Raw genomic sequence first — 27,757 nt, 5'->3', positions numbered from 1 at the left:
TCTAGCCATCCGTTCATTCGCCAACCAACATAATTGCTCATTTACAATGTGCCATTCTCTTTACAAGAACCAGAAATAAGGGTAAGAAGGAAGCTTTTTTTTTCCTTAAAAAAATAAAACTTAGTTAACACTTAGCGGTTGTTCTGCTATGACAGAAACTGAATGTAGCCGTATGTAGGAATTGATACGTTGATGACACAACCAAATGATTTGCCAGACTGGGAGAAAGGTGATGCTTGAGCCAAGTAAAAGGGCAGTGTAGAGGCTTAGCAGACAGGGCCGAGCATGGCGCTCAGACTCAGCAGATGTGGCCGCACGGCCTCGCCCCAGCTGGTAAACTGGGTCTGCATTTACATGTCACATCTGTTTGCTCAACTAAAGGTTTACTGTGCCGGGCACCAGAGTTGCGGAGAGCGTGTGACATGCTCCTGGGTCCTGAATGAGGGCAGAAAAGGGACATCCATGCTCAGATTTGAGAGAGCGGTGAGGCTTTGATGGTCTACCCTCAGCACTAAACCAGGTGTTAGAGACAGAGCAGGACACATACACGCACACATGCGTGCGTGCGCACACACACACGAACACATACACGCACACACGTTCACTCTTGCTGGGATGCGTGTCTGTGTCCCATGCCCCTGTCCTTCGGAGAGCAGAGGATCAGAGGAGGTCAGTGGTCGCGCAGGGCCTATACAGATCAGGAGGGAAAACCCCACGAATAAGCCATGCTGAAACTGAGTGGTGGAGACTGCATATGGATTAACGGAGAGGGAAGGAGGCATCATCCATCCAAGCTCTAGATGGGGAAAGTGCCTTTGTATGACTGCAGATGTGAGGCATGGCAGAGCCAGTGAGGGGTGAAGAGGCAGAGGGCCAGCTGGAAGGGTGGCCCAGGGAAGGGCTTGACCCCCTTCATGCTGAGGGAGTCTGTCTCAAGTGTAGCTGGCAGGGAGCCCGAGGTGGATTGTGCAAAAGCGTAGTCCATTCACCTTGGGAATGGTCGTTTGGAAAGATTCAAGGGGCTTTAAAAATAGGAGATGAGGAACAGTTCTGTCCAGTCCGAGACTGGAGAAATGCGGCAGAGACGTGGCCACCAGGAGGACTTGGGGAGGAAAGTGTTAACCACTAGTAGCTGTAGCCAGGAAGGGCGAGGAAGGAAGATTGCTGTCTGGGTCAGGCACCCAGATACTAACCCAGGTTGGACAGTCAGGCCTAGCTGAGGGAGGTGGCTGAGTTTTGGCATGCCGCTCTTGAGGAAGCTGGAGTCCTCGGGAGATGAGCACCTGGCTCGGCTCTGTGGTGAATGAAGTCCTGAGCACTGTCTAAACCTAAGAGACAGTGAAGGTACACATCCAAGACAGGATGAGCGAGGGAAGGGGGGTCCATGACAGGCACAGCTGAGGGCGGCGGAGCAGCGCCGGCCCCCACTTGAGGTTTTGAAGACTGTCAAATCTGTAGAAATGTTGGAAAAATACTAAGCACCACATAGTCATTTTATTTATTATACATATGTATCCACGGTGTGTTTTGTGTGTCTGTGTGTTCGTTCACACAACGTGGGAGTCAGAGGACAATGTTGTGGCCTTGGTTCTCCTCTTTCACTTTTTATGTGGGTTCCAGAGGTCGAGGCTCAGGTCTTCAGGTTCGCATGCATGCATAGCAAACACTTTTACCTGCCGAGCTACACCTGCCCCCTCTAGACATTAGCTCGTTATTGTTGTGGTCTGTATGATGTATGAGTGTGTGTGTGTGTGTGTGTGCGTGGGTGTTATAGTGCATCTGTGGGACTCTTCTTCCACGGTGGGATCCAGGGATGGAGGCCACGTGGTCAGGCTTGGATGGAAAGGTACTCCTTTACCATGCTGCTGAAACTAAAAAGGGTCAGGATCCGTCATGTTCATTGTAGTATAGTCCTGCTTAAAAGACAGGATGGGGGTGGGGGATAGACACACGCGGTGTTTTGTCTGTTTGCTGTATTTTGAGGGGCTGGGTGTCATGTGACCCAGGCTTGCATCAGACTTGATATGTTGCCAAGACTGGCCTTTCCCTCGTCCTCCTCCTGCTTCCCCTCCCCCCCGCAAGTGCTGAGATTATAAGGTACATTGCCACGCCCAGCGTGACTGGCAGTGTGAAGTGCTCTAAGGGCAGAAGCAGCTCGTGCAAAGGCCCTGAGGTGGAAGGATCTTTTGCTGATAGACAAGAAATAGATTTCCCGGTAGAGAGAAAAGGGAGGAATCGTGGGGACTTTAGCATCACGGTAGGAGGCCAAACCACTTCCGGCCTTCATAAAGACTTGAGAGTTTACTGTGGATGAGATGGAGGTCAAGAGAGATACGCCACAGTCCGATTTGTACCTTTCTGGGCTCACTGAGACTATCGCAGATGGACTGGGGGAGAGGGCAAGGCTAGAAGAGGAGAAAGGCTGAAGAGGCGCATCCGCAGGCCAGGCTGCCCTCCAGCCCTGGGAGAGGCAGTTAGGGCGTGCGCCCTCTGTGCTGAACATGGAATCAGTCAGTTATAGATGGACGATGTATGGAAGTTAAGACTCAGGGAAGAGACAAGGAGCTTGCTAACTTTCTGGCTTGCCGGTTGAGTCACAATTTGAGGTCCCTGAGATGAGTAGAGAATTCAGAATCAGGACTGAGATGACTGTGGCCATGACCAAGTGGACATAAGATGAAGAGGCCCACAGTTCAGGGGAGAGGTCTGAGCTGGAGGAGGGACTTCAAGAAGCACCCAGATAGAGGTAGCATGCCGACTTAGAGGCACGAGCGAGAGGAGGGGACTTCAGGCCTGGGGCACTGCAGAAATGACAGGTGAGGAAGATAAGCCAGGCAGAAAGTGCGAGGAAGGAGGTGAAAGGGCCATCGGCTGGCTGTCTCCCGAAGAAGCAGCAGTGAGCAGCTGTGTGGGCTGCTGCCGGTAGGTCAGGTGAGCTGAGGAGCCAGCCGCTAGGGGTGGGGTCACCTTGGTGGGAGCAGCTTCGTGGAATATTAATGTGGTTAGAGCACTGGGGGAGAGGAAGTGAAGACAGCAAATGTCGTTGCTCTTTCAAGGACTTCTCTCTACAGGGGAACGGAGAAGCAGGCTGAGTGGGAGGAAGATGCGTCAAGAGGCTCAGTAAACACCTGACATAGTTAGTGTGAGGCCCCGTGAGGGCTGGGCAGGTGGGGAGGGCTGGCCATGCAAGAGGCACATTACGAAGTTGGTGGATCAGTTTGGAGGAGATATTATCTAAATTACTCCCCTAGGCAGGCTTCTAAACCACTACTTTAAAGAATTGCTGTAAGGGTTCTCTGTGTTGGAGAGACCAGAATAGGGACCATCTTGGCCGTGTTTAAGGTTTCTAAGGCCCTGGGCACCTGCTGGTGTTCATCAGCTGTGCCCTGGCCCCTGACTCCTGCTTCTGCTGAGTGCCCCTGGCTCTTTTGTGTTTACTGGGAAGAATCTGTATGCCTGAAGTCTTCCTTGTCCTGATGTCCCAAGGCCAGGATCCAGCCTCCCAGTTCTCACTAGAATTCTTCCCGGTGAGCCTTCCCCACCTACAGGCTCTTGACTGCATTAGATTTCTTTTGCGGCAGCGCAGGCTGGACAACTTTGGGGCATCCTGTGCCTTGTGTTTCACCTCCTGTCTCTGAGGTTAATTTGTTAGGGACATAGGACTTCAGTTCACGGCCAGAATGATTTTTTTTTGTCTTCCTAAGCATTATTGTTCTGGACATAGTGAGACAGCTAATGGGTACCACTTTATAACACCTCGTATTGGATTAAAAGATTAATCCCAGCACTCTGGAGGCTGAGGCAGGCAGATCTCTGAGTTTGAGGCCAGCTTGATCTACAAAAGCTAGTTCCAGGACAGCTTCCAAAGCTACAGAGAAACCCTGTCTCAAACAAAACAGAACAAAACAAAAAGATGTAAGTTCCTGCAGGAGGAACTGGTAGCCTGTGGGTGCCTCTCGGAGTTTTCCTTTGGCACCTTTGAGTTTTCATTGTCCTTGGCACTGTGTTACTTTAGGACGTTCTCATGTAAGTATATGCTGTGCGATGAACATACCTTCCTCCCCTTTCTCACCCAAGTTTTGCTTCTGTAATGGGAAAAGTGCATTTTACGGGAAGGCTTCATTTAGATTTCCAACTCTGATGTATCTTCGTTGATCTTCAGATTAATTTTGTTTTTGCTTGTCTGAGAAACTTCATTCGTACTTTCCTCTTAAATTCTCTTTACTTCCTCACCCTATCTTACAAATGCTTATTTTAACATCTTTAACCCAACAATGCCGAACTACCTTGAAAATATTATTTAATAGTATGCGCAAATATTGCCTACACACCCTTTTTAATGAGACTATTATCTTCCTCCCTTTAGTTTATATTGTAAATGAGAACATTAGAACACAGGTGTTGATATTTTAGGCAGAAATGAAGATAGCCTATCAGAAGCCACCTGAAGTAATATATTTTACACATAGTAGTAAAGTTAACATAGAAATCAATTACTCGGTGTTAAGTATTTTCAGATAGAGGCCACTATCTAAGCAATCTAAAGGAAGTTGCCTGGTGGATGTTGGTCCTGAGGCCAGGCTAACTTCACAGCTGTTTAAACTCCGGCAGCTTGGCCCAGAGGGTACTGCTGTTTTATAACCGTATTTAAAATCTGTTCCTCTTTTACTCCCTCAGACTGAGTGCAGAGTTATAATGGGTCCCATTATAGGTAAAAGGTCTGTGACTCAGCCATCGAGCTGCTCAAACTCTGGGCTCTTTTAATTGCCACCATTAAAGCTTTAGTACTTTTATCTCATAAAAATAGATATCATTGATGTAAAATGTGCGCCTGTTGAAGATACATGTGTTCCTCTGCCCTCATAGTTAGCTAATCAGCCATTTGAGTTAGAAGTTAGTTAGATTTTATGCAAATGGGAACATGACAAAGATCACAAATTCTGTTCTGAGTTAGCCTTTAATTAAGAAGACATTCCAGGGGTACTCAGGACAGCACCTCTCTCAAAGATCTCCTGAAAGAACCTTGCTTCTGTTACGGCTTGCATGGAGACTGCATTTGATTGATAGAACAGCTGTGCGCCCCCCCCAAGTTCCTCGCACCCAAGAGTACAGTGCTGATTTCAACAGTTCAAGGGGACATACACCAGTGACTCTCCTGTCCCTAGCTGACGCTTCAGCTTAAATTGAAATGTGTAGTTGGAGGTGCTTACTCTGCCTGTCTGCTGGTGGGCTCTTGTTGCCAAAGATATAAATCCTACAATGGGAGAACTTCAAAGTATGATGTAAACTCGAGAATGCCGTGCCGCTAAATATGAAAATGTGAAGAGCCGGTTGGTTCTGAGCCCCTTTTTTCCCAACGTGCTAACATGTCACCGTCATTCATTATTCATTTTGCCATTCGCAAAGATGACACCTCTCCAGGTCTGCAACGAAAGCATCTCAGCGAAGTTTAGCTGCCTCCCGTTCACGCTCACATTTATTTCTCTGTTGTAAAAATAGCAGCTAATTAGTGGGGCATTTCGGTAGGTGACTCTCTCCTGCTCTTGCAGTGGTGGGGTTGTATTCAGAGAAGAGAGCAGGATCTTGACTCTAACTAAGAAGGACTCAAATCCAAACAATTCCAAAGTACAAACCCACCCACACAAAACATTTGTGAGCTACACAGCCAGCCTCTCGACTTGCCCAGCTGTGTAGATTCAATTATAATAATTTTCTCAGTTGCATAACATTGCTGTTTGTTTATTACTGCATTATTAGTCAGTGAATGAACCTCCCCCCTTTGACCCCTCAGCAGTGTTTATAAAATACTTAATTGCTTTGGTATCTTCTGTTTTGTGTGTGATTTCAGCTGGAAGGAGTCATGGGGACGTCGTCCCCTCTAAGTGTTTAACAGACCCTTTCTAATGTGTAGTAAACTTTCTTTAAAAGTAAGTTTAAGTATCAGGAGCCTTTAATATTTCCCGCATACATGCATGCATGCCTGTGTGTGTACGTTAACGTGAAAATGAAGATTTTCTTTAAAAATCTCTGTGTGACACTGTAGCTGGTGTGGTGGGGGCCACTGGCCTCTCCCCAGCCCTGTGCAGGTGGTCCTTACACCCTGCTCTTCCTGCCTCTTGGAGGAGCTAGTGGGATTCTTGACCCACACTCAGTGATGAATGGGTAGGTATCATGGTTGGGAATGTGGACCTTGTGTAGACTGCCAGCTTCCAGTCCTGCCTCCTTTCAGTGTGTGTATGACTTGGGATGAATTTGTGTCCCCTCTGGATACATCCTATCTTCCCATCTGTACATCAGAGACTGTACGACGATACCCAGTGACACAGTCAGCGCTGCCTCTTTGCAAAGACACAGGGAAGCTCCGCCATGCTCTCCGTGTGTCAGCTGCCTCACGGGAGAAGGGTCCTCAGGGAGAGAAGCCCCAAACCATTCAGAGTAGAATGAGCAGCTCTTAAGGTAGGCATGTATTTCAATGTGCGGATTGCCGTGTGACGTGTTACCACAAACTTCATGGCTTCTAGCCACATCCTCTTCCTCCTCAGCACGTTGTTAGGTTGGGGGTCTGGGCTTGTTTCGGCCAAGCCCACCCCACTGCTCCAGGCCCCCCAGCACGTAGACCCGAGGTCTCCTGGAAATCCTGATCACCAAGTCTGTCCATGTTTGGCAGAGTCACTCTGGGCTGCCCCGTTCAGCTTTGCTGCGCGTCACTGGAGGCCACCCTTAGCTCCTGGAGGCTGCCTGCCAGTCATGCCTGTGGTTTCCCCTCCACCCTGGCCACCAGCTCCTTCACAGCTTGGAAGGAATCTTCTCTCCTTTTTAAAAGCCTCCCTGATTGGAGTCAGGCTTGCCTAGGATAATTGCCCCTTTGAGGGAGCCCTACCCCGTGATTTCCCACCTTGACCAGACCTGTGATATCCCTTAACTTTCGGCTGGACACAGGTCCTGCCACACCGGGAGATAAAGGGGCAGGCTTTGAACGCTGCCTCCCACAGATGCGATGCGAATGAGTTTTTATAGCCCATCGTAGTCTATCATTAAGCATTTATTGTGAACTAAACATGCTACGTTCCCAGTCTCTGGATCGTGGAAAACTTGCCAAAAGAACATAAATTAACTTTATCCCTAAATTCCTTTAATTTCCCCCTTTTCAAAGATGGTTCTATTCCCAGTTCTGCAAAAACCCTCCGGGATCACTCAGTGTTAGAGAGGGACCTGCTGTCAGTGTTTGAAGTTTGAGTTTTTAAAGCCATAGGAATAACAGAGTAAGTTGCTTTTACTATTTTGCTATTTAAGTAACACACGTAAGCAGTGTAAGCTGGCGTTCTGGGGCCAGACCCTATCCTTTTCCAAACTTGCTGTCGAGTCCACGGGATGGCAAAGCACACAGTCACGTGAAGGGCAGAGTTTATTGAGCCGGATTAATTTCTTCTTTAAAAAGTGTGCGTTTGACCCCCATCTCCATTTTCTGTGATTGGAATTCCTCAGTGTCTTGTCTGTGTGTGAAATACCTTGACTGACCTGGAAGACACACACAAGATCAAGTGTTAGATCCCTGGCAGCCCGGGTAGTTTGGGGGGAGTGCGTGTTCGCGGTCAGACCCCGGCTCTTGACACAGGTTTGGGAACAGTGAGGGCTTCAGTGCTGAAGTGGCGTGAGAAGGTGCAGATTCTCTCTCACGGATGCTAACGAGGTGTCTTTGCCCAGGGAGGGCAGAGTGGACAAGAAAGGGAGAGGCAGGCTTCATGAGGGCTAGCAGTGAGACACCGCAGACCTGTTTTTGCCAGCTTGCTTCTAGAAAGAACTCTTCACACAGCACCTGGTATTCCTGCTGTAAGCAGTTTAGAGATTCAGAAGAAGGGTCTCAATGCAAAACCGGCTCAGAGTTCCCTCACAGTCTCATCATTCTGGTTTCCTTATGAGAGGCCAGAGGTGCCTTGATCAGTTGTGGACATGACCCTAGCATGTCACTCTTGTAGGACATCAGGCATGCGTTCTTCCCTGCTCTTGTGGTGCAAGCAACACAAAAAATTATTCACGTTTACTGACACAGGCCTTTAAAAAAATATTAATTGTTATTATTTTTCATTAAGATGCAAACATCTGGGCTTCCCCATAGGCCTTTAAGTGTCGTTGTATTGTGTCTTTCCTGCGGCCTCCCTGTGCTTGGTGGGAAGGAGACGGTCAAGTCGCACACTAGTTTTGAGCAGCCATCACATGGGAGAACATCACTCAAGTTTCACATAAATGACTAAGCTAATTTTCCCAAGCATTTATGAAGCGATGAAGCGATGGAGACACCTCAACACCATGTTCAGTTTACTATCATTTACTTCGTACCTTAGGGGTGTGTGTGTGTGTGTGTGTGTGTGCGCACGCGTGCAGATGAGCAGGCTGCTTCAGCTCTGTATTCCCTAAATGTAAGCCTGTGGTTTTATCTGCTGTTTTCCCTAAGACACAGAAATTGACTTCCAAGGCAGAGGAAAGAATGGGCTCGGAGTCCCCGCAGTGCAGCGGGATGAATGGAACACATGCTGCCTATTCTTTAGGGTTTGGGGGCTTTTCCCAGGCAGGGCAGGGAGGCAGGAAGCAAACTTGTCTTCTCCTGGTCCTGATGGGACTGAAGTAGTCTGTGGAATGTTCCATCTCATTACTAAGTTGAACGACAGTTCTAGCAGACAGGGACATCAAGATCAATAGAGGCGGAGTTAAACAAACTCCGAGATGCAGGAAGAACAGCAGCGCCCACCTCCAGTTCCGTATCTGGGCGAAAAGTTAGTAATATTCGGTAACACTCTAAGCTGTGGCTCAGAGCCAAACTCCAGTTCTCCCCTGACCCTTTAAAGCAAAAATTTCAAATTTGTATTGATTTAAAAGCCACCCATCAGATAGGCCAGGGCTAGCTAGGGTTTTAGAACCACAGTCTTCACGGCTTGGGTTTGGATGGTGGTCACAGCAGAGCTGGGCTGCACAGCCGCTTTTCTAGCTGAAGGACACTGTCTTGGTAGTGCCCAGCCTGTTTCGGCGCTTCTCAGGACTGAAGAGAGGGGACATGTACATGGCCTAGCTGAACTCGAAGCATGTCTAACTAACTGACAGCAAGTGGTTGAAAGGGACACGACTCAGTGCGGTGCCCTGGGACAGCTTCACAGCTTGCTGTCCACCCCTACCCCTCGCCCGATGCTAGGATGTGTCAGTCCATATAGTGCCCCCTGCAGCATTGTTTTGAATCCGTGCTTGCTTGCATATGTGCAGATTCAAACAAGTAAACGCATGTTCGTCTGAAAATGTGTTCACCCCCAGGCGTCCCGTATGTGGAATACTGTGAGCTTCAGAAGTTGTGTGTGTTGTATGTTGGTGATAAGATTTTGTTCACTCGTGTTGCGCTATGTTGCTTACAGTATCAGACTTAAGAAGTAAAGTTAAGGCAATGTGGGAAAGGAGATAAGATAGCCTTTGGATCCTGAGACAGTCCCAACTTTGTCCCACCACACTTTCCCCTCTTCTGTGACGCTTCAGAGCACTGCGGTCGGCATTGGCTCACCTCAGATGAGCGCATCTGGCCCCTCCAGTTTTGTACAGAGAGCTTACTCCTGTGCTTCCTAATTGTCGAGAGAGCTCAGGACAAAAGCAATATGACTAAATTTTTTATACGAAACATACACACTTTGGGCCATTTTTACTTATTTAAATATCAGTCGGCTGTTTTAGGTCCCCAGAGTCCACAACACACTACTTCTGAGGACAGATATCATAGTGTGTCAAAAGGCATATGCAAGCATGATAGAACTGTGTCACGGTGAAAGCCCTATATGTGTGAAATACACTTGGTATCTGAAATCCCCAACATTCGCTTTAATACGCCAGAGGTTGTAGGAACGGCCTGTATGGTAATATCAGATGTTAATGGCATTGATTACCTGTCAGGCAGTGGGGATAGATGGGAAAATGTCCGCTGCAAAATTAAATAGCATTAGAGAAGACCATACCATGCGCCCGGTGGGGGGAGCAGGGGAAGCGGGGCCTGGGAGACTTTGTCGGGGCATTACTGGGAGCTCCAGGTTTTCATCCCCCACATGATTAAGGCGGACCATCTGTTCTTTGTTAAATGTTTACGAAAACAGCTTCCCTCTAAAAGAGCCGAGGAGAAGCAGGTCTGGTAAACACTCAGATCCCTGAGCACCTCTCCTGCCCTCCTCAGATAGCACCAAAACACCCGCGCTGCATAGCAAACAACATTAATACTTTTCTGTGTTGGGCCTTCACTTTTCTCCCTCCTTGTGGACGATTAAATACTTTACTGAGCCACTTACGTATGGCCTCCTTTATTTCTAAAAGAAGCGTCTAAATGATTTGTACGCTAAAGTGTGTCGATGAATTTTCAGTTTTTTGTGTTGTGTGTGAAATACTTTTTCTAATTCATAAATGTGTGCTGGGAAGGCTCTCGGGAGACACAGGTATCTCCTCCTGGGGTGGATGCCACGCAGGCTAAAGATGAGTATACATGCCCCATCGTGAGTTAGTTCATCGCTCCAAGTGGAATCATTGTTCTGACTTTCCCTTACTTTCAAGCAATAACTTTTCTTCTATTTTTTTTGAATATTAGATTCTCCCAGGGAAGTTTGATTTTTATGCCCCATGCAGAAAAGCAATGTCTTTTTCCTTGTCAATTATGTTTAAAAATGTAATAATCTACCTGAACTTCAGCCGTTTGCGTGTAGTAAAAGTTGAAGTCCGATCAACTAACATTTAGCTAATGCCTGGGGCTGAGCTCACTAGGGCACAAGGGTGTTTGGGTAGTTCCTTTCTGGATTCACACTCTCACCTTCCCAGAAAGAGGCCTGTGTGTAAGGCTTCAGGAGGCGAGGAGTGGACCATAAGAGCGCTAACTTTAGGAAACCAAGGTCCACATCTCGTCTCTTTCCCTTATGTGGCTTCTGGTAGCCACTTTGCCTCCTAGGACTTAAGCTTATCTGGAAGCTGGGGTAGCTACGACCACATATTGTCCATCTGTACAAGAGTCGTGTGTGTGCACTGGTGTGCTCTTCACATTTGTGCTCACCCCTTTGTCGTCTGATGTGCCTTTACTATCTGAGTTTATTCCGTCTTTGACTAAGAAGGGACAGTTTGTATTTTAAGATTTGCCTTGTTTGGTGATCGAAATAATCGCTTTTAACCCCAGCACTCAGGAGGCAGAGGCAGGCAGATCTCTGAGTTCCAGGCCAGTTTGGTCTATAAAGGGGTTTCAGGACAGCCAGGGCTACACAGAGAAAATTGGGTATTAAAAAACAACAATGTGTGTGTGTGTGTGTCTTAATACGAATTTGTTGCTGCTGCTGATGTTCTTTTCTTTTTGGAGTGGTGGGGATCGAACCCAGGGCCTTGTGTGTTAGGCCAATGCTATACCTCTAAGTTAGATGCCCAACCTTCCCAGATTCTGGAAACGAACCTAAGTCCTTCACTTAGCAGGTGAAGTAGCTGAACTTTGGTTGAGTGCAGTGACTTCTCCAGAGAGCAGTTGGTGATGGAGCCTGGGCTGGAATTTTAATGTTTCAGCTTGGGGTTCTGGGGCATTTCTTCCCTGCCGGTGTGACTCAAGAATTGAATGTGATGGTCTTTGGAGCAGCCAAGGCTGGCTGTGGACCAGTGGGCTGCTGTGTTCAGTTTGTAAAATGTTGTTTCGGGAACAGCCTCAGAGGGAGACTGGGTAAAACTTGGTGCTGCCTCCCTAGAAGTATTCCTGTATGTAAAGATTTTAGAAGCTAGGTGGACTCAGAAGACACGGGATGGAGGAAAGCTGCATCCAGGTCTCCCCTGTGTAGAGCCCTGGGGAGTCACATCCTCTTCTGGAACTCTCAAGTTTCTCTCTGAAAGATGGAGATAAATGACCAAGATCTTCCTGTAGGTTTAGGTAAACGGACATACAGGCTCAGTATATGGCTGGGGATATGCTGAATTAGGATGTGATATTAAGATGTTATTTCTATTTCTTGTACTTAAATGTGGGGTTTCTTCCTTTGCCCACAATAATGCTTAGCTTTATCCCATGTTAGTGTCCAGTCTGTGTGGGGTAGACCCCCACCCCCTCTGCTCTGTGTCTCCTCAGACAGGTTAGTATGTCATTGTCCACACCTGTGAAATCAAAAGGTTCTCTGTCTTAGTCCAAAGATCCGACCTGGGGAATTTGGTGATGGTCAGGTCATTAAACCCATGCTGGGCGTATCGGAGGATCACTCATATCAGAGGAGCGTAGGAAAAAGGCAGAAGATGACTGGAAGTTGCAGGTGGGATGTTTTCATGTGTTTTGTTGAAATGCGAAGGTTCCTCAGATGCCACAGTGTGCCGTGTGGATGCTGTGCCTGCTCTGCCCTGTTTGTGGGTCACGGCTGTGAGGCCGCTCTGTGTGGCAGTCACTTACTCTGGCCTCAGTTGACTTCTCAGCATCTTGTCTATTTGTCAGTATTTTCTGATGTGCTCTCTGGGTACCTCCCTAATACATGTCAGGGTTTCCCTGCACTGTACCTACACTGAATCTTTCTTCAGCAGTCTGTGTGTGTGTGTGTATATATGTATGTATGTATGTATGTATGCATGTATGTATGCACATATATACACACATTTTACTTCTTGTCCTGGTTCTTGTGATTGAAGAGGTGCAGAATGTCTAGCTCTCTAACAGGTTTTCCTTTCCTGCACTATTTTTTTTTCCTGTAGTAATAAACTGGTATTTAAAATTTAACATTTTCCTACTTAAAAGTGTCCCTTTTAAACAAGTGTTTCCAGGCTGAAAGAGAATGGCAAGTCCCACAACCCTTAGTTTGTAGGCGTCTGCTTCCCTGAGTACAGAATCAAACTCCTGAAACATCAGTCACTGACTTTCAATTCCTTTCTCTACCTTGAGGAATGAGAAACTAATTTCAATCCCGTTTGTGTTCCTTAGCATTCTCCGTCGGAGCCCTTTCTAGAGAAGCCGGACATGACTCAGGTCAGCGGACAGAACGCTCAGCTGGTGAAGGGCGACGATTACCTGCCGTCAATAGAACAGCAGCCACAGCAGAAAAAGAAGAAAAAGAAAAACAACCACATTGTTGCAGGGGATCCCAGTAAAAGTTTTGGTAAAGATGACTTCCCTGGTGGGGTTGATAACCAAGAACTAAGTAGGAACTCGCTGGATGGGTCCCAAGAAGAAAAAAAGAAAAAGAAAAGGCCGAAAGTCAAAAAAGATCCGAAGGAATTGAAGGAACCGAAGGAGAAGAAAGAGCCCAAGACCCCAAAAGCCCCGAAGATCCCCAAAGAGCCAAAGGAAAAGAAAGCAAAAACTGTCACACCAAAACCCAAATCCAGCAAAAAGTCAAGGTAGGCTGTGGGTAGAGTCCGAGGCCACAGGGCGGACAGCCCCAGGCTGCAGTGGTCTGCATAGGGGCGTGGGATGGCTGTTGATTCTCATACCGTTCTTGGACACCTGTCAGTCATGTAGTAAAAAGCGAAGGTTTTTGTGCGTTCCAATCTTTAGGACTCCACTGTTATGAACTGTTGACTTAGTGTCTGTACTGGCTAAAAGATTTTATTTAGCAGCCAACTTCTTCTTTCACAAACCAGCACTGTACTTGGCTCTCTGGGTAACTGATAGGAAGGCTCTAAGCATGTCAGCACCATTTCCAGCCTCTGAGAGAGAATTAATTGTGTCTGCTTGGCAGGGTAAGTCTTCACGGCAGGTTGAAGTCCTTGTGGGGCATGTGGGAGAAACCCAGTACCACTCATCATCATATGTGGCTTCAAGGGCAAACAGTGGGGACTTTAAGGAACAGGAAGGAGCCTCCTTGCCCTGTACTCCCCGCCAACTCTCTGACCCCCTAGAAGGCATATTTATTTGGTAAGAAAATCTGAGAGACGACATTGAAGACTAATTTTTTTCATTTGTTCTGAACATTTCTAACAACTGTTCTGAACCAGTTCCAAACATCTGAATCTATTTTTCAGAATATGGCTCATGTTAGGAAATATAGTTTCCAGATGGAAGTATTGCCAGACTTGGTTAATCTGAGCCTGTTTGCACACTTGGATAGAAAATATGCTCCACCCTCTGGCCTGTGTGCACATGTAAACATTTGTCTGCACACTTACTCAAACGTGTCATTGCCTTACACTTTGTGATGACTAGCTGTAGCCTTTTGCTGGTAGGCTCTGTTGTTTGTATGTGTGTGTGCAGGCATACCAGCACACAGAGAGATGGTAGCGAGACTATCTTGATGGCTCAACCCATGATTATGCTATGTGTTGATGGTGTGTATCATAATCATCTATTTTTTTTTGCCATGAATATCTTTTATGGTGTCCAGGTAACCGAGTATATGCAATAATTCAGATTTATTGATAACTCTGTATTTACGGTCTGGCTTGGATCCTTCAGCATCTAGTTTCTTTGCTGAAAACACTTTCTCCTGGTGAATATTTTTCTAAGCCCACAACTCATTACGGAACCTTTACATTCATTAGAGAGGCATTTTCTGACCTGCTAGTCTGTAGGTGAGTGTCGGGATGATGATGAGTGGGACGCAGCTGAGGACTTTCGTCTCACCGTCTGGTTTGTTTTCAGAGCATGTGACTGCCTGAGTGTAAATGGTGTGCTTTGGTGTGAGGAGGTGCATGCCTGTGTCTTCCAGAAGTCAAACCCTAATGTGAGGAAGATGGTTCTTTCCTCTTCAGCTGTAGCTGTGTGTGCCAAAGAGACTTTCTGGACCTTAGAAATGCATCACCAACATTTGGTATCAATTTTCATCGCAGTTCCTTTTCCTTTTCCTTTCTTTTCTTCCTATCTTTTCACCTAATTGTGAAACGGCATAGAGTCATTCTGGGATTCTGACAGAGATTTGCAGCCACCTTCCTCAGCCCAAGTCTGATCAGGCAGGCCTCGTGTCTACAGTTTGCTTGAGCACACCCAGCCTGCTGTGGAGCATTCTGGTGGTAGGTTTGGAGATGCTGTATGTCACCGTGACCCAGGCAGCACCTTCCTGACAACCGTGGGTATCCAGTTTGGTCAACGCTGGGCGTGCAGCCTTTCCTCGGTGGAGCTACAGATCCGTTCTTGGCCCAGAGAGCTTTCGGGGAGGGCTGTCTCCAGGGTGGGCCAGCCGCTGTCATCCTGAGCGTGAGTTAGGGTCTCTGTGAGTGTTTAGCACAGCTTACTGCATGGGGCCTGCACATGCTCTTTCTGTAGGCTCGGGAAGAAAGGATAGCTCTTTCCCTCACCCTGCTGGTCCTCACTAGCTGTCCCCTGGAGAGCTAGGAGTTGTAAAGCGTCAACGGTTTGAGTCTCCTTGGCTGGAGCACATTGATGTGTGTAAAGATGTTGAAGTGACAGGAACCTGATGGGATGTGTGTGCAGAGACTTATTAGCAGGCTATGTTTGGGGGTGATGTTGCAGGAGGGGAGGCGGTGGAGAGTTGCTAGCACCTCCGTTGTCTTGGCTAAGCTCACCATGTGTGTGACCACTGTCTGATTTACAATGAAGTGTGGCAAGGACCGTCCCCAGAAGCTTTCTGGTTGTTGATGGTCTTTCAGGATTGGCTGTCCAAACATAGGATAATTGCATTGAGATGTTAAATAAATTAACAAACCAAACCATTATTTTGTCAAGCCACATTGTTGCTATTGGTCAGATGAATTGAGTATGTCAATTGTGGTCTCCTTGTTCAGTTACGTCTACAAGGAAATAGCATCCTTGAATCAAGGATAACGAGAATGCATACGGCTACATGTAAATTCTGAATAGCATAGCAGAATAATTATGTAAATTGAATATGCAGTGATGAAGGTAATAGGGGGTTTGGGTTGTGTTAGTGCTGGGGCTGAATTGCCGGAGCAGTTTGCGTCTACGCAGTGGACTACAACAGTGGCAATTTTGTTTTGCAAAATGCTATGTGATACCGGTTATTTCCATCCTTGAATAAGTTAACTTGATGAATTTGTTTATACAGAAAATGATTTTCCTACAGAGGGCTGCAGCGGAGGAAATAAACAAGTGAAATGAAAAATTTAGACTAGTAGCTCCCCACTTCTTTCCTGCAGCCCGCGAGCCGCCTCGTGCGGCAGCTCTGCCAGCAGACGTGCTGGCCTTTGAGGGGGTGGAGAGGAAGTGGCTGCTGCTGGTCTGCGGCATCCTCGTGCCCTTGCTAATGAAGGATGCACGGGTGGTGGCTGCTGCCCAGAGCTGGCCCATCTGTGTCTGTTGCAGCCGGCTGGCCCCTTGGAGCTCACTCGGTTCTGGGGAAAGTGAGGAGCTTGAGTTTGTAGACGTCAACCACCTTGATAGCCATGTCTTTGCTGTGCTGGAGAAACCAGAGCAATCTGCCTGAAGCAGTTGCAAAGAATAGTGGTGCAACAGGAAGACCAGTTGTCCAGCACGTCAGAATAAAGACACTTTGCATCCTAACAATGAGCAACAAAATGGGCTCCCCTGGGCCACCCTCCTCTTGTCTAGTAGAACCATGTTTTTTTTTTTTTTACTTACAATATATTTTTCTAAACCTGTGTTACTCTCCCCTTATAGCTTATAGCTTTCAGATACTGGCTGTTAATATGGAAAACACAGCCAGGCCTTCTGTGGCTGCCAAGGGTGTATTTTGCCTGTGCGAGGCTTCTGGAGGATTTGCGCCCTCCTTTCAGGGTGGCTTCTGTTGTGCATGCATGGGCTCTGTGAAGTGAGAGAGAATTCAGAGGAAGTGCCCCCTTTCAGTGATTCTTGAAGGATTTAGTGGTCCATTTAGCGCCATAAAGATTCTTTGAATGTGCAGAACGAGGGGAACTTGGCCAAGGATTGTGACTTGACTCCTGAAGCCTGAATTAAACGACACCGGCTCACGGCTGCTGATGCGGTTTCTAGGAACACATTTTGTTCCTTGCTCCATTCCCCACCCCCGGAGTTAAATTTAGCAGAAACGAAAATGTTATTTTTCAATTGAGTGAAGATAGCATTTTATTTTAACCAGAAAATAAGCATACTGCTTTTATTTAAAAATAAAAACACACAAAGCACCCAAAGTACGTGAGGTGTGCTTTTTGCAAGACCCCTTGATTATCATTAACAATAGTAGTTGCTACTTACTTAGCTGTGTCCTTGTGAGGAACTCTTTTTCTCAATTATAATCTCACCAAGCTAGGGAGTTTTTACCCAAGAAATACTCAGTTAGCAAGCCTGGTGTCTCGGTAAACTAAAACATATTTGCTGTGCGCTCTGTGTTTGTAAAGCTTCTACGTCTTCTTGTGATCTCGTTCCTTCTTTCCCTTCAAAACACTTACCTGCTCTGATTTCATTTGGTTCAAAACATTGGAAAATCAGAAAGACATTGTTTTGGCTCAAGCCAGTGGAAGGGCATACACACACCACATGCTACACACACACGCGCACATATGTGTTTCAAGTGTGTGACTATAAAACGGAGCTCTGGACCCTTCGAGTGCCAGTGAGGATGAGAGAAGGAATGGTACCCACGAGGACCATGCTGGCTCCGCCTCTGAACTGTCTCCCAGTCCTCTTCTTTGTCACCCGCCTGCACCACCCTCCACTCTCCACGCTTGTTTTCTCTCTCACAGAGCGACTGGCAGTGGTTTAGATCCCCAGACCTTTCTTCCCCTTGGGCTAACCACTCGAGTACCTCTCTGCTCTGGTTCAGAGTAGGAGAATCAACAGGCCACTAGGAAAGCCAGATCTGCCCCCATTGTGCCGTATGCCAGATGCAGGCAGGACTGGTGGAGCATCGTGCCTCTGCAGTGAGCTGCAGTGCAGTGGAAAGGATGGTGCGGCCCTCCCTCTGGCCTCTCCCTGTGCCCCCAGATAACAGGGGAGGCAAAGAGGCCATGAGCAGCAGTGGTGTGAGAGGGAGGCTTTTCCAGAGACACTTTTTTATACTCTTCCTTAAGCAGAGTCTTAAGAAGGAGTGTATTTTGCCACAGTAGACGCGGCTTTGATCTTGTTCCTGGGAGAAAAGGACAAAAAAGGATCATGGATGATTTTTTTTTAATTAAAAAGTCTTTATTATGTGGGAATGCTTTGAAAAAATATGAAAACCTGCACAAGGCAATGCTCGTCTCCTGTTGTGTGAAGATGTTTGACAGGTTGGCCTGGGCCTACCCAAAGCCCTCCTAGAGTCACTGGATGTCAAAGCCACAGCATAGAGAACCTGGAAGCTTCCATCACTGCTGTCGTCCTCATCTGCATGTGGCTTCGCTCTGACATATAGATTTGAAGTAAGGGAAAAAAGTTTTGATTCTTTAAAAGTTGGAAGCATTACACCCTTAGACATCCACTAGAGTATGATTTTATTTTGCTTTATTGTGGTCTTGAATTATAGAGGAACAGTATTTTTCACAGTGGTCTACTGTCCCTGTTTGGCTAGACGGTGGTATTTTTCTCCTTGGTGTTGGTCTACCTAATTTCTATCCCGCCGACTGCACCTGATTGAAATGTGGGTGGTTAGCATGTCTCCCTTGTGTTAGCCACGCTGGTGGGTCAGAGAAGATAAGTGTGACCCCAGAGAGTGTGATTCTGAGTGCCAAAGTGTCCTCTGGAGCGCTGCCCGTGAATAGAAGTGACGTTTTGGAACATGGCACTGGCTGTCAAATGTGCCCATCTACCAGTGTGGCATCAGCGGTGTTCTCCGAGAGACTCCTGGGAGTCTCTGGTTTGAGCCGGCACCGGAATGTCTAATTGGGCTTCTCCTTTATGCAGTGCTGCAGGGCCAGACGGTGCCACATAGCCAGAGTGGCTCATGTCTGTGTTGGGCTTCCGTGAAAACACCACATCTCAGCTGACTGCACTTCCTTTCCGTGTTCCACATCCTAATTGAGTCCACAGAGCAATGTAGATTCTTTTCAGTGTTAATTCTTAACTACAGGACAAAAATCTTTGCTTTAGAATGTGCTACTGTTAAAAATTTAATTCTGTCATTTAAGTTTTCTGTTCTTCTACCTAAACAAACAAACTGATATAGATAAGATGTCCTTTAGAAAATGGCCAATACTGTAACAACCCTAAAGGCAGGGTCGTGATGTTGTCTTAAAATGACCCAGGCTGACACCAAGCAGAGCTGGTGTTCACAGAAACATTTGCTGAGACCCAGCATGCCGTGGGAGGCCAGGTAGGTTTGCATCTGCAGTGCCTGGATGTTTGTTTGTAGAATGTAAAAATGACACGTGTTTGAAACACGAAATCAAATTTGACGTTGAGATCTTTTCTAGCTTTCTTTAGCTAGTCCTTTCTTTACAATCTAGTACATTATGGGCCAAGGAAGTACCTTTTCTGCAGTAGCTAGACCTTTGAGGGCAACAGTGTGCAAGGCTGCTTTCTGGGTGTTTTACTTAGTGTCTTTCATAGAACTCAGTGCTGGTGGTTTCTGTACACATCCTGTGTTGTTTGTAGTAAACCCACGGTCTTTGTATTTCCCTCTCACAATCCTTTACTTCCTCAAAAGGAGTAAGGTGAAGAAACCGTGGGGATGTGTGAGCGAGGGTCTCAAGGCTCCCGTGTGGAGTAGGAGGGGGAGTGTGTGTGAGCGAGGGTCTCAAGGTTCCCATGTGGAGTCAGGGAGTGTGTGTGAGCGAGGGTCTCAAGGTGCCCGTGTGAAGTGGGGGGGGGGCGTGTGTGTGTGAGCGAGGGTCTCAAGGCTCCGTGTGGTCAAGCATGCAGGCATCTCAGTGGGCAGAGAGAACACAAAGAGCTAGGTAGCCTGGTCCCAGACCAGGTGTTAGGCCGTCTCCTTGTCTGGTGTGATGCGTGTTGTCTGCTCCTCATCTTGTTCTGCCCCCTTTACAGCTTGTTTTGCTGTCTGCGGTTTATTATCAACTAGTTATGCCATCAGATGCGTTGTAATGCTAAGACTTTAAAATTTTTATTTTGTTGGACTGATATGGCTTTTTGGTGCATCACATTTTATGCTGATTCGATCGATCATTTGAAACTTTTGTGCTTTTTAAAGTTAATTTTTAAGTTACATAAAAATTGACCTTGTTATGGTATTTTAATAGGCATTTATCATTGTACTTTGTTCATGTTTGTTCATTTCCTCCCCAATCCATCTTTTCTCACCACACAGTAACCCCCTTCTGATTGTGTATGTGTGCGTGTTTGTGTATGTGTGTACACACATGGATCTAGGCTGCACATAGGAGAGAAGATATGAGTTATTTGTCTTGGCTTATTTTATTTGGCATATTATATTTTTTTCTGCAAGTGATGTAATTTCATTATTCCTTATGAGCACACACACACATATTATATTATATTTTCTGGGTCTATACAGGCCTGTAGATCTGCTCCGTGCATTGACTATTGCCAAAGGAGGTACAATGAACATGGATGTGTGTGTGTCTCAATGAGGTGCTGACTTGGATTCGGTCAGGCACACACCCAGGAGTGATAGAGCTGAGTCACCAAAGTTCTGTTTTTAGTCTTGTGAGGGACCTGTATGCTGACTTCCACACTGGCTGCCCCATTTTCCATTCCCACCCAGAGTGACTAGGGCTCCGCTTGGCCCACATTCTCTCCAGCGTTTGTTATTGTTGATTTTCCTGAAGAGGGTGTGAGAGCGGACGGCTGTGGCGTGCGCTTCCCTGGTGGTGAAGGATGGTGAATAGTCTTTCATGTCCTTGGTGGTCACCTGCCTGCTTTCCTCTGGAGAATTGTCTGCTCAGTCCCCGTTGTCCATTTAACCGGGTGGCCATTTGGGGTTATAGGTTATAAATGCTAACCTCTGTCAGATGCATGGTTGGTAAATATTTTCTTCTATTCTGTTGGCTGTCTCTTTGATCTGCTGTTTGTTTCTCTTGCTGTATAGATACTTTTGATTGCACTTGTGCCCATTTGTCAATTTTTGAAATTATGTCCTCAGCTACTGGGAGTCCTTGTCAAAGCAAAGCCCTTGTTTATATGGTTTGACTCCGGACATTTCAGAGTTTCAGGTCTTAAAAGTAGCAACATTATATTTATGAAGTAGCAATGAAAATAATTTTATGGTTGGGGGTCACCATGTGAGGAACTGTATTAAAGGGTCTCAGCATTAGGAAGGGTGAGAACCATTGCAGTAAGGTCTTTGATCCGTTTTGAGTTGGGATTTGCAGGGAGAGTGTCCCATGCTCCCAGCATCAGCTGTTGAAGAGGCTATCTTTTCTTCAGAGTCTTTGAGACCTTTGTCGGAAATTAGGTACTGTTGCTGTGTGGCTTCATTTCTGGGTCCTCTGTTCTGTTCTATTCCATTGGTCTAGAGATATATTTGTGTCTTACTTCTGTTTTGTTACTATGGCTCTGCAATAAGTTTTGAGGTCAGGTATTGTGATACCCTCCAGCATCATTTTTTTCTGTTCTGGATTGCTTTGCCTGTTGTTTGTTTGTTTGTTTTATATGTGTGTGTGTGTTTCTGTATGATTTTGAGGTGACTTTTGTTGCTGTTCTGTGAAGAACATCATTGAAGTTTTTATAGGGATGGTTCTCAATAATTCACACACTCCACACTCTTCAGTCCTGCCACCCAGGAGCATGTCAAGTCACCCTAAAAAGATTGTCATCATAGAAGCCTTTTACCACATTGGTTGAGTTTATTCCTAGTTATAAATTTTTTTAATAAAATATTCTAAAAGCTATCTTAATTCCTGTCCAATTCTCCCCTGGCAAAATTTGTTATCAATACATGGAAAAGCTACTGATTTTTCTATGACAGTTTTGTGTCTTGCTACTTTGGAGAAGGTGTCAGTCTCAGAGCGGCATTCACAGGGTTTCCAGTTTGCAGTGGGATCTGCAGGCCCTTTGAAGACAGGATGGTATCATGTGCGGGCAGAGGTAACCTGACCCTGCCCTCCCCTGCTCTTTGTGAGTCTCTTCTTTGTTTTTTTTTACCTTCCTGCTCTCTGGCTAAGTATTCAGATAGCATATTGAGTAAGAATGGAGGGGCGGGAGCCAGGTATGGTTACACATGCCTTTAATGCTAGCACCTAATGGATGGAGGCAAGCTGATCACTCCAAGTACCAGGCCAGCCATGACTATATAGGAGACCCCTCTCCCAACAAAGAAAGAGACACTCTCTCAGATTTCCCCATCTAGAGAGCATTGGGTGATTTCTCGTACTGCCTTCATTAAACTGAGGTTCATTTCTCCTGTTTCTTTTAGTTTGGTTTTCTAATGTTACTTTTAATTTTCACTATTTAGAAAGCTCACTAAGTAGTAAGGTGTCTTAGGGTTTTGGTTGCTGCGGCGAAACACCATGATCCAAAGCAAGTCAGGGGAGGAAAGGGTTTATTCAGCTTAGGTTTCCACATCACTGTTCATCATCAAAAGAAGTCCGGACAGGAACCAAACAGGGCGGGAACTTGGAGGCAGGAGCTGAGGCAGAGACCATGGAGGGGAGCTGCTTACTGGCTTGCTCAGCCTGCTTTCTTACAGAACCCAGGATAACCAGCCCAGGAATGGCAGTACTCACAATAGGCTGGGCCCTCCCCCATCCATCTCTAATTATTAAAAAAATGCCCTACAGGACAGACTATCTTATGGAGGAGTTTTCTCACTGAGGCTCCCTCCTTTCAGATATCTCTAGCTTGTATCAAGTTGACATAAAACTAGCCAGCACGTGAGGACTTAGACGGCTTTTGGTTTGTGAAGCTGGTTGTGCTTTTTCACTAGCGTTGAGCCCCGAAGTCCAACGGCAAACTGCATTCTACGGTGGCCGCCAGAGCCTTTGTAGAGTTGCTAAGCCCCGGCCCTCTGTCCCACAGCCTAGGTGGCAGTTCTCAGCGTTAGCCTCACCTTCTTGGGAAGTCTGTGGTTGTGGTGGTTGTTGGATGTGCTGCTCCACACCTCGTCCAGGCCGGCTGGGAGGTTGAGACAGGAATGTTGCCACAAGTTCAAGGCCAGCCTAGGCGACAGGGAGATCCTGCTTGCTATGCAAGTATAGGGGCCTGAGATTGGATAGCTAGTACCTCTATGAAAAGCTGGATATATATGATGGCATGGACTTGTAATTGTAGCTCTGGGGAGGCAAAAGACTGGCATATCCCCAGAGCTTGCTGGAGGTCAGCCTAGCTAACCAAGCTCCAGGTCAGGGGCATTGGTCCATCCCAACACACACACACACACACACACACACACACACACACTCACTCACTCACTCACTCACACACACTCACACTCCCCTTCATTTTTGGTTTTTCAAGACAGGGTTTCTCTGTAGCTTTGGAACATGTCCTAGAACTAGCTCCTATAGACAAGGCTGGTCTTGAGCTCACAGAGATCTGCCTGCTTCTGCCTCCCAAGTGCTGGGATTAAAGGTCTGGCTAATGCCCTTCTTCTTAAGGAAGATGATGTATTAGTTTTGAGAAACATGAACCCTTAATAATGTCCCTGATTAAGGGTCCTGACCTAAGTTTCAAGACTGATTTTTTTCCCCCACTATCATGAGAATACTCATGAACTTACTTCCTCTTCATGACCTACCCCTCAGCACGTTTGGTTTTGCAATATGGCTCCTTTTCCAAGTTTCTTTTGAAAATGAATGTTCAGAGGTTGACACTAATGGCTCTTTAACTGCATTCTGTTGTTTCATAAATCGGGCCAGCCCTTACTTCTAATAAGTTCTTGCTCTTGTTTTTAGAAAGCCGACAATTTCCCAGACAAGCGTTGATCAACTTTGATCCACCAGCCCCGTCTTAGTCAACAGCCCCCACTCTGTTAGTGGACAGCTGTGTCTTCAGCTAAATAGGAGTCCTTCCACAAGAGTGGAACCCCAAGAACAGGTCCCCACAGGATAACACAGCTCGGAATATGGAGTTTGTGTTTTAGCGATTGTACCTAAACGTTCTCCTCAGGGTGGTGCGTGCACACTCTGACGGCATTGGGGGTAATCCCAGGACCAATGAGCTGGGCTGTTGGCTGTGGACCCCGGTGTCGGCCAGTGTGAGTCTGCTCCCGTAATAAAGTGTGGACCTCGAGGCTGCAGGAGCAACAGCGGTACCCTTGGATTTATGTTTGTTTCCAGGGCTTGCCAGCATGAGTGAGGCTGCACATGAGTGGGGGTAGGGGTAGATCTGTATTTGTAGTTTCGTCATATTGCTGATTGGCTGATTGGGGAGACAGAAGAAGGAAGGACTTTGACTTGGAGATGTTATTTATAAATGGCATTTATTGATTTATTGATTTTGAAAAATTTCTGTTCTCCAGTTTGTTAACAATTTAGTCTCATGTCATTTTTTCTCCTCTTTTCCCTCCCTCCCTCCCTCCCTCCCTCCCTCCCTCCCTCCCTCCCTCCCTCCCTCCCTCCCTCCCTCCCTCCCTCCTTCCTGAGCTAAGGTCTCAAGTATCTTAGGCTAGCCTTAAAATCCTGATGTTGCTGCTTCTGCCTCCCACGCTCTGGAAACAGGAGTGTGTGCCACTGTACCCTATAGATACTGAGGAAAGAACCAGAGCCTTTTACACGGTAGACAAGCACCCTGCCAGCCGAGCCTGCTCACCTGGATCTTCAGCTCCACTGCAGTGAGCTTTGTAGATGGCTCTTCATGAAGGGAGATTGCTATTCCAGCTTCTGTTTTTTAAACATTTTTTTAAATGTTAAAAGTATTTACTGTTGTTATGTATCTGAGCACACCCACAGTGCGCATGTGGGGTCAGAAGATAATGTGATCTGAGCTCTTGGATCAAACCCAGGCTTGTGTGATAAGCACTTTCACCCAGGGAGCGATCTTACTACCACTGTCTTGTGGTTGTTTAGAATTTTTTTGGTTTTGTGGTGGTGGGGGGTGGGGGGTATGTGGGGGTGTGTAGGTGTGTGTTAGAAAATAGGAAAGTGTCAGTACGTAGGAAAAAGCTTTGTAGCCAGGTAGTGATGGTGCACACTTTAATCCCAGCTTTTGAGCGGCAGAGGCAGGCAGATCTCTGAGGTTGAGGCTAGCCTGGTCTACAGAGTGAGTTTCAGTACAGCCAGGACTACACAGAGAAACTCTGTCTTATGGAGGTGGAAAGGAAGAAAGAAAGAAAAAAAGAGCTTTGTACTTAATTAAACTACTTAATTAGATATTAAGTAGGAAAAGAAACATAAGCAGCTCCACCAGCCCCTCTAAGTAGGCACCAGGAATACAAAGATAAATACGGTTTAGTTCACAGGACAGTCGATGAAATAGACACAGTACTTTGACTTTAGAATAACTCAGTAATGTTAACACCAGTTTCTATGTTTTAAGTATTTGTCTGTTATGTGACACGTAGGGATTTGAAGTCATGCCCAGTCCAGGCCACCATGGTGTTCTGATTTTCTGTTTCTTGGATGTCAGCTAAGTATTGCAGATGAGCAGGCAAGTTTGGGGTACCAGAGGGTGTTGATCATTCATATATAAGTCTGCAGATGAAGCTATAGGGAACACACAGGAGGCAAACCTTGTGAGTTGTGAAGGCCAGAGAAGCCCAGGACCCCAGTAATGAGACTTGCAGACATTAGTGGTCAAGTTTGGAGTTCGGTGCATCCTCAGATTTTGCAGTGGAGGTGAGTGGTGTTCCGGGTGAGGCAGGAGAGGTGAGAGGAAGCAGTGAGGCCTGTGTGCGTCTGGCTTCTGTGACTCTACTTGCCGACTGCTAGGTGACAAGCTGGAGCTGAGGAGGCTTCGCCGCAGCTATTGGAGGGACAGCGGAGCTCTGGGTCTGCACCTCTGGGTCTGCACCATGCGGCTCAGTGGCTTCCTTCTCAACGTCGCAGTGCCGGCTCCGGGGACGCTCCTAACAATATCTTACCCCACAACGAGGGCAGCTGTCTGTTTGCATATTCAGGCTCTGAATATAGTTTGGAAGGAGAATGTTTGTGTGGAGATGTTTTGGGGTTTGGCAGTAAAAGACCAGATCGAACCTGACAGGTACATACAGAATGATTCGGAATGTGGACTCATGCTGGAGACCCTTCCCGTGGGGTGAGAGAACAGTGTGCAGAGATTGTTATGGTCTAGGTCGGGATGACGTGTGTGGCTACAGTAGTGGTAGTGGGCATGGGGGTGAATGCTGTTTCTCCTTTTAGCTGGTGACTAACATAGATCATGCATGTTCCTTCTCTTTATGTTGCTTAAGTCAAGTGGACCTTGATGCTCATACCGTCTTCTCTGTGAGTTCCTCGGATGAGTTGGCAACGGTGGGTCAGAGTCCCAGCCGGAGCGCACCTCTCAGCTGTGGTCCTCACCTTTCGGGGCATGTGGGGAGTGAACGTCTCTGTCTCTCATCTCAAGCTCCTAGAAACCCTAGAGATGCAGATGTTAGCTTTGTGCCGTAGATGAGAAATGGGGATGCAGGAAAACCCTAAATGGTTTGTCTAGAGTCACAGTTGAAACTGTAACTAATTCCTGTCTCGTGGAAACCAATTCTGTAGTACTTCTGGCAGAAGAAAATGACTTAGCTTAAAGCAGTTTGAATGTCACACATCATAGGAATCCAGGTTGGTGTTTTCCAAAATCATAATGAGGACAGTTTAACGTAAGTAATTGAATTTTGTCTTGGATAGCCTGGATTTGTCTTTGGGTGGCCACTGAAGATTTCTCAACCTTACTTCTTGGGGTGCTTGATTCGTATACCAGTGGGCGGGAGAGCCTAGCTGTCCCTCTGCGTGAACATCAGGAGGGCTAATGAGTTGGCCTCTTGCAGTAGTCAGATCGGAAAGTGCTTCCCTGGGCCATGAGGTTTTTGTCTATGCGTTGGGGAGGTCCTGTCTGACTTTCAGCCATCTTGGAGGTTCTGTGCAGCCCATCCTTGGACAGAGCAGATGGACAGTCATTAGTGCTTCTGTTCCCCCAGCAAATAGATGCTTCCACAAACCCGGCTCTGGGCGGCGTCCAGACAGTCCGTCTTTCTCTCCTGCAGGATGGTGCTCGCAGGGCCCGGAGCCCCATGAACCTGAACTCTCTCCTTTGCTCTGGTAGAGCGAGGTCACCATGGAAAGTGCTCAGTGCCAGCCCACTTTACCTGGCAACGGTTCAACTCTTTGACAGACCTACCTCTGATTTAAACAAATTCGAGAAATATGTAAAGTTTTGGAAGCAGTTTTGCACTGATTTGATAAAAGAAACCACAAAACACTGCAGCGCAGGTGTTGAGAATGTTTGAAAGCTGATTGAGGGAAGCAGATGGCTTTAGCCAGTGGCATCCAGCCAAAAGAGCAGGTGCTGGTCATGTGACCGCTGGTTACCAGGGTAATCTGATTGCTCTTGGCGTGCAGATGAAAGGAAGGGGCCCAGTGTTCAGCTGTAGTATTGTATAATTTGTGGCAGTTAGAGCGGAAATAAATGCTGGGAATGGAGCCTCATGGTAGGGGAGACTTCTGTCCGTGTGTAGCGTAAACACCAGGACACTCTCGTCAGGAAATGCTGCGTGAATTTTTTTAATTTAAAAAATATTGTGCTGTCCATGGATCTTTGACTTAGTCACACCACCTTTTTATAAATAAAATCAGCGTTCGAAACGTAACTGCTATCTGCGATAATCTTGAATTGTTTTGAATTGTTTCCTGATGTAGCTGTTTGCGACGCTAAAGCGCTCACGTATCAGAATAAACTCCTAGTCTATAAAAATACCAAGTTTAACGCTCAAAGCATCATCAGTGGGAAAGCCTGCCATAGGCGTGTGCTGGATGCACGACTGGCGTGCTCTGGGAGTGTTCAGTGTGACACATCCCTACACAAAATCGTGAGCTCCTGCAGTCTCTTCCCAGCGTCTGACAACATGCTGTTTACTGCATCCCATCAGTGTGGTTT

General features: G+C 46.8%; 1 protein-coding gene across 7 annotated transcripts in view; it reads left to right on the top strand.

The window, feature by feature from the left end:
• Nucleotides 1-27,757, top strand: part of Chd7 (chromodomain helicase DNA binding protein 7) — a 175,355-nt gene that overhangs the window by 85,497 nt on the left and 62,101 nt on the right. For all 7 annotated transcript variants that reach the window (XM_050165210.1, XM_050165219.1, XM_050165184.1 and 4 more), the window contains one exon: nt 12,938-13,353. In XM_050165210.1, coding sequence (XP_050021167.1) covers nt 12,938-13,353 — 416 coding nt within the window. The remainder of the gene's footprint in view (nt 1-12,937; nt 13,354-27,757) is intronic.

The sequence above is a fragment of the Alexandromys fortis genome, unplaced genomic scaffold (genome assembly GCF_014885135.2).
Source record: "Alexandromys fortis isolate MF-2015 unplaced genomic scaffold, M_Fortis_MF-2015_v1.1 scaffold_18, whole genome shotgun sequence".
Taxonomy (NCBI): Eukaryota; Metazoa; Chordata; class Mammalia; order Rodentia; family Cricetidae; genus Alexandromys; species Alexandromys fortis.
This window is presented reverse-complemented; position numbering and strand designations above follow the sequence as displayed.